General features: G+C 37.8%; 1 protein-coding gene across 3 annotated transcripts in view; it reads left to right on the top strand.

The window, feature by feature from the left end:
• Positions 1-14,694, top strand: part of LOC139954152 (glucose-6-phosphate 1-dehydrogenase-like) — a 29,246-nt gene that overhangs the window by 2,032 nt on the left and 12,520 nt on the right. The window contains exons 1-4 of one of the 3 annotated variants that reach the window (XM_071953843.1): positions 436-855; positions 12,218-12,307; positions 13,224-13,261; positions 14,117-14,225. In XM_071953843.1, coding sequence (XP_071809944.1) covers positions 835-855; positions 12,218-12,307; positions 13,224-13,261; positions 14,117-14,225 — 258 coding nt within the window. In that variant the 5' untranslated portion in view covers positions 436-834. Of the gene's footprint in view, positions 1-435; positions 856-10,136; positions 10,567-12,217; positions 12,308-13,223; positions 13,262-14,116; positions 14,226-14,694 lie in introns of those variants that run through there. The other 2 variants (XM_071953844.1, XM_071953842.1) reach the window with 2 other exon arrangements.

Raw genomic sequence — 14,694 nt, 5'->3', positions numbered from 1 at the left:
TCCGCGTTTTAGAGACGAGAACTAGTAACTAATATAATAGCTTACACTCCCAAGAAGTTATCAGGCCGACATGAACAAACAATAGGTTTGCCGGGCCGAATAAAGGATTTGAGCTGCCGCCGTGGGCAAATAGCCTCCCCCCCCCCCCCCACCGCTTACCTGAATGATAAATATTGGAAATAACAACAATCAAACTTCGAAACAAGGTCCCCGCGATTCATTAGGCAAAGTCATCAAAATCACAAAAACTTCTAACATTCCCACATTTTCTTGGGAAGTGTCACAACCCTTGTGAACTGGGTAATGCACCGGTTGTGATTATGGGAAATGTGGGTGGCCTTTAGCGTTATCCGTATTGTTACACGACGTACGCATGCAGTGCACAAATCCTCCACACAGCAGGCTTGCAGTATGCAGTGCAGTATAGTACGCATACGGACACTCACACACAAACTATCAAGGTGTTTTTTTTTTCGTGTGGGTTTTTGTTGGAACATGCTTTTTCCCAAGGCCTCCGAAAGGGCCAAAGCACACAAGGAAGTACATGCTTAGAAATCTCACTGTGACCAACATTGTAGGAGGTGCTGCAGTTCTCTGATGAAGTCATTTTAAAATATCGATCGGAGGAGATCTTTGTCTCTCGTTAATTTGATCATCTTCAAGTTGAGAGGAGCTAATTGTGAGAACGTGTGCGAAGGCTGTTTATTGCTGCCCAGTCGTCAGCTGACAAAAACACACTGCTCGGTTTGGCATCAGCAAACCGGCGTTTATTAAAAAAGGTCATCGTGACTTGCACAAATTTTAGCAGAAGACGGCAAAGTTTTACTCACCGACATGGCAAGTAATGGCACCGAGGTATGTATGTTTAAGAGACACAAATATTGGGCTGTGGGTATCAAACAATTTGTGTGTACCATTCTTGTTTTGTACTTGTGTGTTTAAAAAAAAAAAGGCTTTCGATATTTTTTTGGGGAAGGTGATGGTTGGGGTTTTCACCATGCATGACCGGATAATGACAGTCACCGCACACTCATGATGCTGACAGTGGGTGTGATGGGGGAGTGGCCGGGGGGCTGATTGCAAATGGCTGACTGACTGAGCTGTATATCTCTAGCTACATGTAGGATGCTCTAGATCATTTAAGTCCAGTCGTAAAGAAAGAGGGGTTGGGTGGGGTTGACTGTTGACCATGGAGAAGGAGCATTAATTATTGGTTTTTAATTTTAGTGTTTTTTATGAAGAATAATAAAATTGGACCATGGTCATGGACTCGGAGGAAGGAAAGCTCATCAATGTTTGGAACAAGGATGCCTCTGTTGTAGATATATTCAAATCTCTGACCTTACTCTATACATGGAGGAATAAATTAGATCCTCCATGCTCTATATGGTGTGACAAAGTGGTGTGACCATTGTTGTGTGGATGGCGAGATTACACTCACACAAGCACAGTCCTTGCTTTATGCTGTATCATGCATTCCAGCCTAGTGTCAATAAACTGTGCACTGTCATCCTCCACAGCTCTTACATGTAGGCCTATGTATAAACATGGAGGTAGAAATAAAAAATTAGGCAGGGTTGATGAAGCACTGAGCTGTGATGATTAATGGATCTGAATGATCTGCTGTTAACCCTGTACTGGAACTGTCTTTTATTTCAAATGCTTAGTATCCATCTACATTGTACTTTCCTCCTAACCAACAGGCCTAATGGTCAGTTTTTAAAATGCTTCCAACAATACCGAGTGACCAATTCATCTTTTTTGTTAGTGTCAAGAATAGAAATAAGATATTGTATAGGGCTTAGGCACTTAAATAGGCTTAAACAAATGGGTACAGGTAAAAACAAAACGCTGCATACTCTGCCTTTAATTAAATTCCATAAACTGTGCCTCTAAGATTAATTATAAATCACAAATAAATCAACTTAAATCACTTATTTTTAGTCATAAAAAGAGACATATTTAAGGTCCCCTACTCTCTTCAGTTTAAATTCCCATCAGAGACGTAGGCAGTGCTCCATTTCAGAGTTGTATTTTGACAAATTTTTAAACCAGGAACTTCCTCCACTTCCGGATGCAGCCCCTGGCATAAATTCTTATTATGGTAAACCTTCAGTCCAGACATGTCAGTCAGAGCTAGTGTCCCACAGGGTTGCAGAGTGTACATGTAGTTTCATTTCTAACAACTTTTTGCAAATTTTTTTGGTTTTCATACATGTAGTACAGTAGGCCTATAAATACAGGGTGAGTCAAAATGAAGTTGACCGAGATTTGTGATTTTGTAACAAAACAACAACTGACGCCCAAAACCCCAGTGAGGCACATAATAGTTTAAAACAAGCATTCTTTGGGGAAAAAGGACACTGGACACTATTGGTAATTGTTAAAGACTAGTCTTCTCACATGGTGTATCTCAACATGCATAAAGTAATGCACCTGTGAAAGTTTGAGCTCAATTGGTCGTCAAAGTTGCAAGAGAATAATGAAAGAAAAACACCCTTGTCACACGGAGTTGTGTGCTTTTTGATGTTTGATTTCGAGGCCTCAAAATCTAATTCTGAGGTCTCAAATCAAATTTGTGAAAATTACGATAAATGTACTTCAGAGGGAGCCGTTTCTCACAATGTTTGATACTATCACAATGTTTGATACTATCAACAGCTCCCCATTACTTGTTCCCAATGTTTTATGCTAATTATTTTGAGTGATTACCAACTGTGTCCACTGCCTTTACAAAAAAGCAATGACACAAAATTAATTGATAATTTCTCAGAGAAGTTATGCCTGTTTTACTGAAAATGGCCGACCCTGTCAGTTTGCAAAGTAAAAGAAAAACCACGCAATTTCGAGGCATACTTGTGTGGATCATTATATTCTACTTTCAAAACATCAAGATCTAACCATGCATTTTTCATAACAAACGGTTTCAAAGACTTTTCATTGACCAACTCGCACGATCCAAGGCACTGGTTTCTTTAAGCCCCTGGAGTTGTAGTTTTAACTATCTAGGTATAAGGAAGAAATCTTCATGTAGTGGTTGTTGCATTTCGTGGTTGTTGTCTTCACATACTGTAGTCTCTGAGTGAGGCATAAACTGTTTTCGCACTTCCAGCCTTTATCAGATCGCAATAGTACCACATACTGGCTACAGGGTCAACAGTGAAGGGATCCAGGAAAGCACCCATACCTTATGCGCGTATGCGAAAGCCAGGGTGTGGTACCGGAACAAAAATTGCTATCAGATCACCCTTGTCATATTTTTTTACCAAAAAGAAAGCTGTTACCCAACGTTTTTCGCAATGGCAATCAGTTTGTTACATGTAAATTACACCCAGATTACAATTTTGAGAGCATTCTGCACTCACCAGTTTGTATGATACGGTCATTAAAAATGCAGACGTTGAGCTGTTTTTAAATTTATTTACATTTTTTTTATTTGGAAGCTCTTGGTCAAACTACATCGAAAGTGTTGAACATGCAGGGGCCTCGACAGATGGTAATAATTGTGGATGGATGAAGATTAAAGCTTGGCATGGCCAATGGCCATGAATATCCCTAATGTTATGTACATGGCCAACAGCAAAAATGCAAGTCACTACCCAACCAGGGTATCATACCTACAGTATACCACTGGGAAATTTATGATCTCCCACACACGGCAAAAATCACTAGACAGTGCAAACTGCGTACAAAATATATTTTTGTTTAAATGCTTTCGCCGAACCACAAATATTTTGTTTAAAGCCATTATACACTTTCGGTAAACAGTATTGTCCAAGTCCCACACTTCGTGTATCACAACTAATATATAAAATAACAAACCTGTGAGAATTTAGGTTCAATCGGTCATCGGAGTCGGGAGAAAATAACGGGAAAACCCATTCTTGTTTCCGCGCGTTTTGCTGTGTCATGACATGTGTTTAAAATAAATCCGTAATTCTTGCTAAGGAGAATTTGTATTGTTTTAGTGTTTTCGCAAAAAGTAAAGCATTTCATGGACGATATTTCAAGAGAAGTCTTTCACCATGACCTTCTGTAAACCCTGTAAACAATTTGTAATCTGTGAACTTTTTTTCTTTTTTTCCTGTACTAAGTGAATTTGGTTGACAACCTAGTAATTATATGAACTTGAAAACAATTTTGCCTGCCAGGCCTTGAAGTTGTGCATATTATGAGAATTATTATTAAATTATTTTTGGTCTGAACTCCCTTGTACTTAAATAGAAAACTGCTGTACACAAGATCTTATCAGTTTTGCTACTCAACCTAAGGATTCAGTTACGCACCTAACAATACATGTTCATCTATCAGTATTTGCATCACAAGGCCACCCAAGGTCGAAATATGATTGCAAATTTATGAGAAAGGAATTAAAGGGCACGAAAGAAAGAAAGAAGAGTACAGTTTGCTTTGTGCTACATTGTGTTCTCAGAAACTTCACAATTATTACCCTTTGATTTTGAATGGAAGTAAATGCCAATATTCTAGTAGTTCAATAAACATACCCTACCATCTGTCAAAAATCAAAATCGCCAGTAGACCTACTATATTACAAATATAGATAAAGAACCTAATACCAACGATCATGCGATGTCAGTGATTGCTATGGATCAGTATAAAGTAAATAATGCAACCATATTGAGGGCCCGTTTTAGTTCAATTTTTTACCCTTTGTTTTATTTCAACTGAAATTTATTTAATTTTTTTTTTATTATAGTGAGTAGAGTATACATGTAGATAGCCTTACATGTAGCTTTCGATTCACAGGCATAATAAACAAGTGTAAACATTCATTCATCGAAAGGGAATTAGGTTGAATTAATTAATTTAGTAAATGTTTATTTATTTATTTTTAAGGGGGGGACCACCTGATTTAAATTCTTTTCTCTTGACTTTGACAGTATTTCTGATGGAAATGTTAGTATCACAACAATGGAAAGAAATATCCTCCTATATGAACTTTAAAATCAGTGTGTGAGCTTTCAAATTGAGCCCAACTTTTTTTTTTTTTTAATGTTCGAACGAAAAGGTTCTGTCTTGTTGTGGGCTGGTAGAATTTAATGTTTGATATTTAGAGGGGGTGTGAGAATAAAGGCCGGTCACACAGGTCTCGATAACGAGAATGTTAACAACACACGCCCTGGATTGGTTGAATGAGCGTGGGAATATTCTGCGCGAAGCATTTCAACCAATTGAATGCGTTCTCTTTGCGACTTGATCGTTATCATTTTCAGTATGACTGCAGTGTGACTTGGCCATGTTGATTAATTTCCTTCAAAGGTCAGCCTGGTTATTATTTTCACCCCAAGATTCTGATTTTGCTCTCCGAGTGCCAATATTTATTTTTAATGCAATTTATCGCTCAAGAAATGAAAAAGTTGTCACACAGTTTATGTATGGTAATCGAATTGATAACGTATAATGCCACCTGCGGTCTTAGGATAAAAATAAAATGATAAAAGGTTCAGGTTCAACACTATAGTGTATTACTAAAAAAAGAAATTAAAAACCTGCTTGATTGAAAATGTCAAGTCGTGAACTTTGCTGAATTTCATTTAAAATGTTTTCAATCAATAAGGAAATCGAATACCCTTATCCAGCGTTTTTCTAAAAGATTTGCAAAAAGCTCCATTACCTAACCACTCGTGTTACATCATAGTTGGTAGCTCCAATACGTTTAGCCGCTTTGTAGTGCAGCGTTGACGTATAACAACCCAAACTCCCAGAGATGACGTCAAAGCATTGTAAGTTTGACGCGCAGCCTTAATGGTCAAAGTGTTTGTAGTTATTTCAAAACCTTGAGGTTGGGGCCTGATTTTTTAATTGATATGTGCGGAAAATTACATTTAAATGTTGAATGAGCAAATGCATTACAAACTTGGTTAAGATAGCATTTCCATTTAAATCGTTCTGCCCAAGTAGCTTTTTAAGAAAAACTACCAAGAGCAGATGAGGTGTGGCAGGCCTTGAACTTTCCTCTTGTACGTGTAAGGGGCATTCTATGAAGAAAATTTGTAATGTTTGTAACATGGTGTTACCACAAACTTGTCCATCGTATTCCCACCATGCAAAGTTTGAAATCCTACTTAATTTTAGATTTGAACTTTGCGAAGTGCACCACGGCAATTGCTGTGGGTGCCATGGGTTATTTCGAGGCTTGGTTTGGCATTTAAGATCTTGAAGGTGATCCTTGAAGGCAATGGGGAACCAATGTAAGCATCTTATGGTAAGCAAATTTTGGTCGAATTCTCTGGCTTTGACAATTATTTGAGCGGCGTTATGTAGGCAGGAAATAGATGTACAGTAGTATTCCCAAGACTTATCCTTCCTCCAGGCTTATACAAAGTCCTGTCTTTTCTTGAGCAAGCTAGTCGAAACGTTTAGACTAATTAAGAACTTCACGTTGGTGAAGTTAATAATGAGTAAGTCCCGGCGATCCACTAAAGCTCAAGTAATACTCCTGGCCGATTTTCTACCTTCAGCTCACATATAGTAGTAGTTTTCAGATTTGAGGAGTCTCCCTAATTCAAAAAATCCACTTCGCAGTTGTAAAATATAAACCAAGACAAGTTCTGAAGAGAATGAAATCTACCTGGCAAGCAGATACACACATGGTGTTTCTGCAAACCAATTTAAACTTCACTTTAAAAATATAGTAGGCCTATTATGGGAATTTATTTTATTTTACGTTCGTGCATGTTTTTGTTGTTGAAACTTGCCTCCTCTCTGCACCTCTGCACGAACCAGCTCAGTGGAGGGAATCTTGCAAACAATAATAATAACAACAGTTTCCAGACATTTTCTTTGTCAGATTATCCAAGATTAAAATTATAATCGGTAAATTTGCCTGTCTTGATATCAGGTGTGTTATCAGGAAATGAAAACCTATATATCCGGCTAAACAAACATGTCGCAGGCCAGCACAGACAAACAGAGTATCCTCCTGACCCCTAATTTCAGGAAACACGGACTTTGAGCAGGAACTTACAATAATTTTGTTGATGACCAAAAAAGAAGGGTTCCTTACTCCACCACAGGACTGCTCAGGATCTGTCTAAAATTAAAGGAATGGCAGGTTTCTATTTACTTACATGTAGCACTTGACCCTTTAAGTCTATTGACAGCTTTTTATATCTTTTTATTATTATAGTTCTGCTTTTAACACAATTGTACCATGTAAATTGCATTTTAAACTTATCAATGACCTCGAGCTCCCTGTTTCAATTTCTAATTGGATTCTAGACTTTTTATTGGAACGTCGTCAGGTTGTAAGAATTGGTAGTTGCACTTCACATTCTCTTGTGTTAAATACTGGTACTCCGCAAGGTTGTGTCCTGTCACCACTTTTATATTCATTGTATACTCATGATTGTAAAGCGACCAACCCCAATTCGCTTGTTGTTAAGTTTGCAGATGATACTAGTCTAATTGGTTTAATTCAAAATGACGATGAAAGTGCTTATCGTGCTCAGATTACTTCTGTTGTTAAATGGTGCGAGGAAAACAATCTCATGTTAAATGTAGACAAAACAAAAGAGTTGATTGTGGACTTCCGTAGGAAACATAACAACATTAAAGAGCCTGTTTATATCCATGACAACGTTGTAGAACAAGTTGGTAGTTTTAAACTACTCGGTACGTACATTGCCAATGACCTTACTTGGAACATTAATTGCCATGAAATTCTGAAAAAGGCCCGTCAACGTTTATTCTTTTTACGTAAACTGAACTCATTTGGTGTTCGTAAGTGTATTTTAGTAAATTTTTACCGGGCTATAATTGAAAGCATCCTTTGTTCATCCATCATTGTTTGGTTTGGTCGTGTTTCTGCCAGTGATCTTCGCAAGCTAAATTCTGTTGTACGATCTGCAGAGAGGATTATCGGTGCTAGCCTGCCATCACTTGAATCAATCTATAGTGACAGAATGTGTAAACGCACTAGGTCTATAATGCAGGACGAGTTCCACCCAGCAGCTGATTATTTCCAATTTCTCCCTTCTAACCGTCGTCTTAAGCATTTTAAAGGTAGTAAGCGGTTCATAGATAGTTTTTATCCTCACACTCGTGCTTTTAATGATAACTAGTTTGTTTTCTGCTTTTTGTAGCTTATATTTGTATCTAATTTTATTTTAGTATTTTCTTCGCAATGTTTTTAAATGTATTTTGTGGTTGTTAATCTAGAGAGCTTGAGGTACACTACAATTTCCGATGTTTTAGGTTTTTAACTTTTTAACGTTGGCTGAATAAATCATTCTAATTCTAATTCTAATTCATAGTAGCTTATTAGTGTTCCTTGCTCTATGGTGTTAGCCATAGGAGTGTCTTTTGGACATTCTGTTTCAAATTTGGACACCCTGTTTTATCTGTCATATAATTTGGACACCCAGTTTTTATTCCCAGCATAGTTGTTACACACTTTTAAAATAATTTAAAATAAATAAAACCTTGTTCAGTAATCGGTAGTGATATTTTTTTTACCACGTTGGTAAAAAGAAGGAAAACAACTATTCAAAATTACAAAAAAGAAAAGAGCCCAAATTGCTGGATTTTTGAAAACAGGTAGACCTTATTAATTCATTTTGTTAAACGACCCCTATGGAAACAGTAACTCTCCAGAATCTCAATTGGCTGTTCAAGATTGTACTTTGTATTCCCCGATGGATAATGTTATATTAATTTTGGTTTTTACCCATACACCGATGTTTGTTAGCACTGTATACTCAGTACTTTCCCGAGTCCTGTGAACAAACATCACAGGCATGTTACTCGGGTGGGACTTGAAGTACTCGTTATTAATGTTTTTGAATTTAGTCATTTTGTTGCCCTTGGACATGCTGGAAGTAAATTATCAATCGAGCGATCTATTTCACACTGTACTCTCTGATGTACTCTCTGATGTTCTGGCAGGTGGGGGAAGGTCTCATTTGCACATTGCTGTCTGCCCTTTTTAATTCAGTCTGTCCTTGAATATCACCAATAGGAAATGCCTTTTGCCATGGCGCTTAAAGGCACTGGACGCTATTGATAATTTTTACTCAAATTAATATTGTTAAATGTTGGCATAAAAACTTACTTGGTTATGAGCAATGGAGAGCTGTTGATAGTATTAAACATTGTGAGAAACGGGTCCCTCTGAAGTAATGTAGTTTTTGAGAAAGAGATAAACTCGCACTCAATTAATAAAAGACTTCTGGCGTGCAGCCTTTTATTATGCATCTGAAAGCACTTTACAACAACTTACAAGGGTGTTTTCTTTCTTTTGTTGTTCTCCTGCATTTTCAATGACCAAATGAGGCCAAATTTTTACAGATTTTTTATTTTATGCATATGTTGGGATGAGAAAACTGATCTTTGACATCTACCAAAGGTGTCCAGTGCCTTTAAATTTCAAAGATTCAGTTTGATGGCTCTGCATACCAGCAGAATATAGGCCCTAGTATAAGTTTGCAAAAATAGCGACATTGTAGGCCTAGCCATACATTCTACATGTAGCTTTCTGGTGAGCAAGATACTGCAGATTCGTGGTAAGAGAGCTTTTACATTTTGTGTCACAATTATCCACTGAGATTCAAGATAAAAAAAGATGCGTTTCGGTCAAATCTCGTCTAAACTTAAATTATCATGTGGAAACTTATAAAGCCATTTTTTTTTTATTGTGTACAGTTCACAGGTTCAATTTTTTTGTGTGCACAGTGAACTGGTACAAATTTTAAGCGCAAATTAACGAGGTAAATATTGCATCCCCCTTTTTATTTTCTTGCACTTTAATGGAATCAATATGATTAAAAGATGTTGTATTTAGAGCACTTAGGGGAATTGTTCAGCATGTATTCACCACGCTGAATGAGTATGCATTTCAATTCATGGAATAGTAGAGAAAGGACTTCTGTGATTGATTGAAGAACAGAAACACTTTGCACTCCGGACACATGTGGTTTTTATTGCTGAGGACACCTTGGTTAAGTGGCAGACAGGATCCTTAAATCTGTAGGCGGTCCCTGAGTAGCTAGCTGTGTGGTTACTTGAGTTTAGGTGAATACCCTATGACATAAACAGGACCTAGTGATGGTGTATAAAAACCTCTCGGGGGGAATGGGTATCCACCAAGACTGCAGTGGGTTATAGCACAGCGGCACAAGAGCAGAGGACTCTTACATGCAGTAGAAATTGTTTTAACATTCATAATTACACAATCATTTCTCCCAGAAGACCAGTAGAATTATAGTGGATTGGTTGAGACGCTTAGTGTAAAAATTAACTACTCTTTGTCACTGGGACGTACACCTTGTGAGAAGGGAGACATTTTGGTGATGTTGTTCACACACTCTCTCCAGTCTTCAACTTCATGAGGACACGTGCCTTTGTGGAATTATTTGCAAGTTAAGTTGTACCACCTCCAGTTACCGTGAACATTGATGCATGAATGCAGTCTACTCTGTAACTTTTCCTGTGACGCGTACGAGTGGAATTATATGTAGTTTTATGTTCAACTCTCTCTACTCTCTCTCTTCATTGTGGATGTTGTGAAACTCTCTCAAGTCTTCAGTAATCCTGCCTACATTTTCTGTAAGACTAGTGTAACTACATGTATAGTATTATAGACGATTTACTCTTTAGTTATCCTGTGTCAATCGTGATGCTATTTCACGCAGTACACGTAGGCTACTGTATTTTGACTTGTGTAGTTTGGTATGTTCACCTCATGCATGATGGATGTGTTAATGTTATCAGTAGAACTTAAGATCAATTTTATTCGATGATAGCCATTCAAAATGTGAAGGTGGAGTTTGATGGGTTGGGGATAGGTAGAATAAACACTAATGTGAATGTAACAATGTGCACGTGTGTACTCTGTGCAAAGCAATCATGACGCTTTGCTTGTAGGCATGTGTTGTCCTTGTAGGTACATAGGAATAGATGTCATGCATGTATTGTACCACAGAGTATGTCGACTAACCTGTCGTGTCCACCATGCGCATAAAACTGTTCGCTTTCATTTATTTATCCCTGTTAAGATGATAACAAAAGGCCCATTTTCATTTCTCTGCTTGAGTCAAGCAAAGAATGGCGCATGCAGAAGCAGGGATATCTGCGCTTACATCAAGCGTATTTTACGAGTTAATGCCAAATTCTGCGCTTGCTGGAGAGCGTAGAAATACCTAGTAACTTCAAGTACACACATGCTTGTAAGCCAAAATCCCCCGCTAACCCGTGAAATACGCTTGACGTAAGCACAGAATTCCCTGCTTCCGCAAGCGTTGATTCTTTGCTTACAGTAAGGGTATAAGGAGAGCCATGAAGGTTGGCCCTGTTTACTATTCAATGCAAGTTTGTTCAGCTACAGAACGAGGGTTGTTTACATGTACATGAACTTTGGAGGTTTGTGGATGGTAGCGTAGCAAGGTAGAGTAACGTTAACACTAAAAGATTTGCATGATGACATGCAGCATGGCCTGGTATGAATGAACCTTAAAGGCACTGGACACTATTGCTACTCAAAACAATTGTTCGCATAAAAACTTAGTCAGTGGTAACAAGCAGCGAGCTGTTGATAGTATTAAGCATTGTGAGAAACAGCTCCCTCTGAAGTGACTAGTTTTTAAGAAAGAAGTTATTTCTCACTAAAATATTTGAATTTGATTTTGAGAACTAAAAATTAGATGTCAAGGTTTCCAAATGAAGCATCTGAAAGCGCAGAACTTGTGCAACAAGTGCGCTTTTTCTTCCATAATTCTCTCGCAACTTCGACGACTACATGTAATTGAGCTCACAATTTCACAGGTTTGTTAAATTGTGCATATATGTTGAGATACACCAAGTGAGAAGACTGGTCTTTGACAATAACCAATAGTGTCCAGTGTCTTTAACCAAATAATAAATATATTACTTAGCACAATAAAGGATTAAACAAATTGAACGGTAAAAAAAGTTAAGCTTTGCCTTCAGGGTCAGTCGGTCATCAGAGTCACACACGAAAAAACAGTTACAGAAAATCCCGTAATTGTTTTTATTAAACTATTTTTAAACATCAGGTGCAAGACCAAATTATAGTTTAACTCGTTTTTAAAACAACTATAGAAGCATTTCAAGAAACTTTTTCCCCATGACAATCTTTAAACAGTGCCAAGCTGTGAACAGTAATGTGTTTTTTTTAACAATGTTGTGCACATCACAATCTTTGTGTTTTAAAACCTTTGTTTCTCTCCTCAATCTTCAGAGTCGCCAGGAGGGCTTGAGCATCATCCAGGGGACGATGAATGAAAAGTGTGGTGATGATCTCCATATCTTCATCATCCTTGGTGCCTCAGTGAGTAGTAATATTCGTTATATCATATTAATAATCTATTTTAAGGCCAAATAACAAAAAATACCAGTTGATCGTCCGGATTTTTCCAAAATGAGGAGAATGAGGGCCTTGTTATTGTTTATTCTAATTTTTTTCCCAAGATGGCCGCTAAGTATTTCAAATCACCGCAAACTTATTTTATATCTATTTGTTGCTTGAGGACCCGGGTTAATATGGTCGGGTTATTACACTAAAAAGATTTGCTGGTAGGCATTCACTAGTTTTGTTTTATGAAACAGACGGTTACACGTGTTCGAGAGCATTGAATTAGATTCGGGAAAAGCCCCGAGGCCAGTCCTTTTCAAGGGGTGTATTTTTTTTAACGAAAAATCAAAAATCAGAAATAGTATAAAAAAAAAAGGGCGGGCCCCAAAAAAGGATGGGGTGGGGACGATCAACTTGTATATTTTTTTATTTTGGCCTAATATATCGCTTTCTACACTCAAAGGGCATCTCAAAGCGCTGCCAACTCTACTACCCCTTGTCACTGGGCCATGGTTTGAGTACTTTTTGAAGATAGTGATAGTAGAAAGCTTCCCTTTTAATAATACTTGCCAAGGTGCTGTAATGTTTGAGAAATGAGTATAAAACAAGTCACAAAAATCATTTTTTGTCTTAGGCAAAAATTTTTTTTATAACCATAACTGGTTTTACATGCTAAAACTGATGAAATGTGCACGCGTGTAAGGCTATCGCCGGCTGAGAGTTGTGCGCAGCGTATACACGCGTGCATTTTTCTATTGTTTATCAAATATGGCGGTCGATAACCATAATCTTTGCAATCTATGATTCTTTGGGACAGTGAGTTATCTGTAGAACCTTGGGTGCAACATATCATTGTTGTATAAACAAACTTCATTTTCAATTTGTTTTTCAGGGTGATCTTGCGAAGAAGAAAATTTACCCGACGTTGTGGTAGGTACTTTTTTAGGAGGAAGCAAAATTAAGAGCTTGGGACAACTATCATTGTGTGGCGAGCTCATTTTATGGATAATTTTAACCATGGGGAATCTCCTTCATCAATCCACAGTATGTAAATAATAATGGTAATAAAGACATTTTTAGTTGGAATGATACTGCTCTAGAAATGCAAAGGTCATGGGTTCAATTTCCACCCGAGTAACATGCCTGTGATTTTTTCACAGAACTCGAGTACGTACCGAGTATAAAGTGCTAACTGATATAGACGTACATGTAAATGGGTAAAATCCAAAATGAATATTCTTTGATGCAAATTTAACATCTATTATTAAAGAAATTTTAATGCGCAAAAACATATCCACCCACAAGGGGTGCTCAAGGCGCTAATTAGAAGAAAAGTTCTTAAAATGTCATAAGGTGTGTTTTCAATTTGGTCTTGAAACTATCAACAGTCCCACAAGTCTTTACTGAGTTGGGAAGTTTGTTCTACAAGTAAGGGCGGCGGCAGCAAATGCCTGATCCCCCATGATCTTTTCTAATAGACCCTTCCCATGAAATATGTAAATTGCACCCAGCGCGTGCGCACTAACGTTTTTGTTGGCAAAATGAGGGAACATCGTGTTGTTTTGTACACAGCTAATGGGTGCGTGACGCAGACGCAACTGTGCATCTGCTTAGTGCACAACTCTATGGCGTTTGCCAACCAACAGGGTCTGTACGCATGCGTGAATGTAATTAGCATATTTCATGGGAAGGGTCCATTGGGGACTGCTAGAGATAATATCACTGGAGGAATGGAGACCGTTCTAGGTCTGATGTAATAGTGTTTCCTTGTCCTGTGTCTTATAGGTGGCTGTACAAGGACGGGCTCCTTCCAAAACGGACTCTGTTTGTCGGCTTTGCCAGATCGGTTCTGGCTATCTCGGACATCAAAAGCAGAGCCAAACCTTTCCTGAAGGTACGTACATACTGTACCGCTTACATAGATCCTTGTTATTTGATTGGTTGACAGAGATGTAAGTCCTCCATTGTAAAACGGAATTCTTTTTTTTTTGTTCCAAAAAAAAATATATTTATGTATTTTTTTTGTTAAGTTCAAATTCTAAAAGAAATTGAGATACAAACAAATAATAACGCCCCAGATTACAGAGAAGGGCCTTTTAAACTTAAGATAAATGTTAATAATTGGGCTGCATTTTCTCAAGTATTCAAGCTCGCAAGCTTTTTGCGCTTTGCAGCCTTTCACATCCCTGGGTTGAACACATACAGTAATCACCCATCATACATATTTTGCCACGTGTCTACTACCGCAACTCAAGACGCCTCAAAAATTTGATTTAGGAATCCTATATTGGTTTTCAAAATGATCGCTCCCACCTATTCGTCCGAATGAAATAGAATGGAACAGTCCAGGTTTCAAAATGTGT

The sequence above is a fragment of the Asterias amurensis genome, chromosome 2 (genome assembly GCF_032118995.1).
Source record: "Asterias amurensis chromosome 2, ASM3211899v1".
NCBI classification, from domain to species: Eukaryota; Metazoa; Echinodermata; class Asteroidea; order Forcipulatida; family Asteriidae; genus Asterias; species Asterias amurensis.
The sequence above is the reverse complement of the archived record's forward strand: the minus strand, read 5'-3'. Positions and strand labels throughout refer to the sequence as shown.